General features: G+C 39.2%; 1 protein-coding gene across 1 annotated transcript; it reads left to right on the top strand.

The window, feature by feature from the left end:
• Window positions 1–303: 303 nt before the first annotated feature.
• On the top strand, window positions 304–2985 carry LOC103002939 (partitioning defective 6 homolog beta-like). The gene is made up of 2 exons (XM_057542668.1): window positions 304–326; window positions 2151–2985. The coding sequence occupies exons 1-2, from the start codon at window positions 304–306 to the stop codon at window positions 2983–2985; spliced, it is 858 nt and encodes a 285-aa protein (XP_057398651.1).
• The last annotated feature ends 235 nt before the right edge of the window (window positions 2986–3220 follow it).

Genomic DNA, 3220 nt, shown 5'->3' on the forward strand with positions numbered 1-3220 from the left:
AAAAACTCTCCTTGGCCATTGTCTGTGGCAATATTCCAGATGTAATCATACTGGTAAAGAATACACCAAAAACATTGCTTCCTGTGCCTGGCACCCTATAGAAGAGTTTCCCGGGATTTTTGTCAGCTTTTTAAGCAACTATACAAAGGTTACATCTAAGTTAATGCACTGTGCCCAAAGCACTAATCACTTATGTGTGGTATATAATTGACCTTACCTATGGTTATTATAGTGGATATAGTCTTCCAAGCTATCATAAAGTATATTTTGCATTTTTATAATCACAATATTAAGGACTAGAAAATGTATTCCGAGGTAGCATTTCTGTGAGTGACATGCATTTTCGGTCTTATTACCAGGAGGGGTCATTAGATAATCTTCTGATGGCATTGGGTAAATGTATTTCTTAACACTGTTCTCCTGGGATAAACAGATAAAGTCATCATTTTGTTCACTGTGGTGTCTCTAACTCTCAAAATGACTGAGTGACCATAATGGTATTCTATGAGGATAGGATGTATTGACTGTGGGTTGGCTTTTGGTTTCCTTAGCAACTCTCTCCTAGGGACACCATGGCAGCCACATTTATTCAAAGTTAGGATTCTAAAAAAAAATGACAGTATTTCAATTGAGATTTTATACACCTAAATTAACTTTGCTCAAGAGAGATGCATTTTGCATTGCTATCATTTTTTAGTTTGTGTGCTATTTCTCATTAGAATAGAAAATTCTGCCCTCAGAGGAGAGTTGGCTGGGAGGGGAGAGTGCTGAGGGTAGAGGAGATTAGAAAGGCTTAATAACCTGAGTCCCAAAGAGGAAATGGTTTTCTCTTAGCTCCATTTTCCAATACAACCCCGAGGGGAACTAATTTAGAATCTAAGCAAACCCTGTCAAATACACAGTCTCCTTAGCACCATGCTATTCAACCCGAGAAGAAATAACTTAGTCTTTCCCATTGTTTTTCTAGAAAAAGCTGATCTCTGTGTGAAATTTATTACCATTTCCTAAACCAGGGTTTCTCAAGCTTGACCCCACTTGTATTTTGGACCAGGTGGTTCTTTGTTATAAGGGGCTGCCTTATCTATTGTAGGATGTTTAGTAGTATTCCAGGTCTCTACCCAATAGATGCTAGCAGATACCTTCCCCCACTGTAACAATAAAAAATCTCCAGACATTTTCAAATATTTCCTGGGTGGCAAAATGGCCGCACTTGAGATCTATTGTCCAAAAGAAAGGTGTCATGGGATCCCATGAATAACTCGCTGCCATTCTTCCTTATCAGTCCTCACTTTCAGCTTCCTAAGCTAGGTAACTTATGCCCAGAATGGGCATGAAAAGCCCATGAAAGCCCATGCCCAGAATGGCGATTAAAGACAATTATGCTGTATTTACATATTATTTTAAAAGTATTTATCAATTTGGGATTGACTTATATACATTACTATGTATAAAATAGATAACTAATGAGAACACAGGAAACTCTACTCAGTGCTCTGTGGTGACCTAAATGGGAAGGAAATCCAAAAAAGAGAGGATATATGTATAGCTAATGCTGATTCACTTCTCTGTACAGCAGAAACTAACACAACATTGTAAAGCAACTATACTCCTATAAAAATTAATTTTAAAAAGTATTTATCATTATAATATCATTGTCCTGTTTGCCCATGAGAAGAGTTGATTTGATTCATCTTCTGGCCTCAATGTTTCTCATCTCTGTCATATCTACACACTTCACAGCCCACATTTCTTATAAATGTATGCATGTCAGAGGGAAGGAGCCAATGCTTCCCGGCCCCAAATATGAAAATTAAAAGAACAATAAAAAAATGAGAGAAAAAGCCATGGGGGAATCTATTATGAATTTCAGAGGACACAGTTTTATACAATATTGATCTTACTTGGCCTTACAATCAGCCACAAAATTAGACACATCTGGGGGAAATTTTATGTTATATGTTTAAGTCCTAAAAGATTACTAGAATTTTTTTCCAACAAGATCTACTAGAACAAAAATTCTTAATCAATAAAACAATAGGTACTTCAGGAAGACTCATTTGGCTGTTCAGGATGAATTGGAGTATGCAGCAGTCTTACAGGAGAGAGCAAGGAGCAGGGGGGTGAGAGACGCTGAGAAGCTGCCCCTGCAGGAGACCAGAAGAAGCAGACTACAGTGCCTTTGGTACAGACACACTAATAAAGAAGAAGAATGTTTTAACCAATGTGTTGCTTCCTGACAACCATAGAAAAAAGCCACACATAGTCATTAGTATGCCCCAGGACTTCAGACCTGTGTCTTCTATTATAGACGTGGATATTCTCCCAGAAACACATCGTAGGGTCCGTCTTTACAAATATGGCACTGAGAAACTCCTAGGGTTCTACATCCAGGTCGGCTCCAGTGTCATGGTGACACCCCATGGCTTAGAGAAGGTCCCAGGGATCTTTATATCCAGATTTGTGCCAGGAGGTCTGGCTCAAAGCACAGGACTATTAGCCGTTAATGATGACGTTTTAGAAGTTAATGGCATAGAAGTTTCCGGGAAGAGTCTAGATCAAGCAACTGAAATGAGGATTGCAAACAGCCACAACCTCATCATCACAGTGAGCCCAGCAAACCAGAGGAATAACGTCATTAGGAACAGTCGGACTCCCGGCAGCTCTGGCCAGTCTACTGACAACAGCCTTCCTGGCTATCCACAGCAGATCGAACCGAGCTTTGAGCCAGAGGATGAAGACAGCGATGAAGATGACATTATTACTGAAGACAATGGTGTGCCACAGCAGATCCCTAAGGCTGTTCGTAACACTGAGAGCCTGGAATCATTAACACAAAAAGAACTCAGTTTTGAATCTGGACAGAACGGTTTTATTCCTTCTAATGAAGTGAGCTTAGCACCCTTAGCAAGTGGCACAAATACAGAATTTGAAACGCGTGCTCCAGATCAAAAACTCTTAGAAGATGGAACAATCATAACACTATGAAACCATCGCGTTTGAATGTTTTCTGAGTCAGGATGCCATGGAGACTTGTAAATTTGGCTAGTTTAAAGCATATATACCTCTGAACCAGTGATCTGGGACAGGCATGAAAAAACTATATTGCAAGCTTAAAATGTTATTAAAATAGTAGTTTGATAATTAATATAAACTTCGGTGGGTCAGAGGTGAATTTAAGTCTAAAACAAAGGGGCCTTTGCTAATGAAATGATGTGCTTTT

This window comes from Balaenoptera acutorostrata, chromosome 3 (assembly GCF_949987535.1).
Source record: "Balaenoptera acutorostrata chromosome 3, mBalAcu1.1, whole genome shotgun sequence".
NCBI lineage: Eukaryota > Metazoa > Chordata > Mammalia > Artiodactyla > Balaenopteridae > Balaenoptera > Balaenoptera acutorostrata.

Coding starts and splice junctions, on each gene's coding strand:
- LOC103002939 (XM_057542668.1), top strand. CDS start 304: ATGTATTCCGAGGTAGCATTTCT. Junction 327..2,150: donor TATTCCGAGGTAGCATTTCT/GTGAGTGACATG, acceptor CTGCCCCTGCAG/GAGACCAGAAGAAGCAGACT.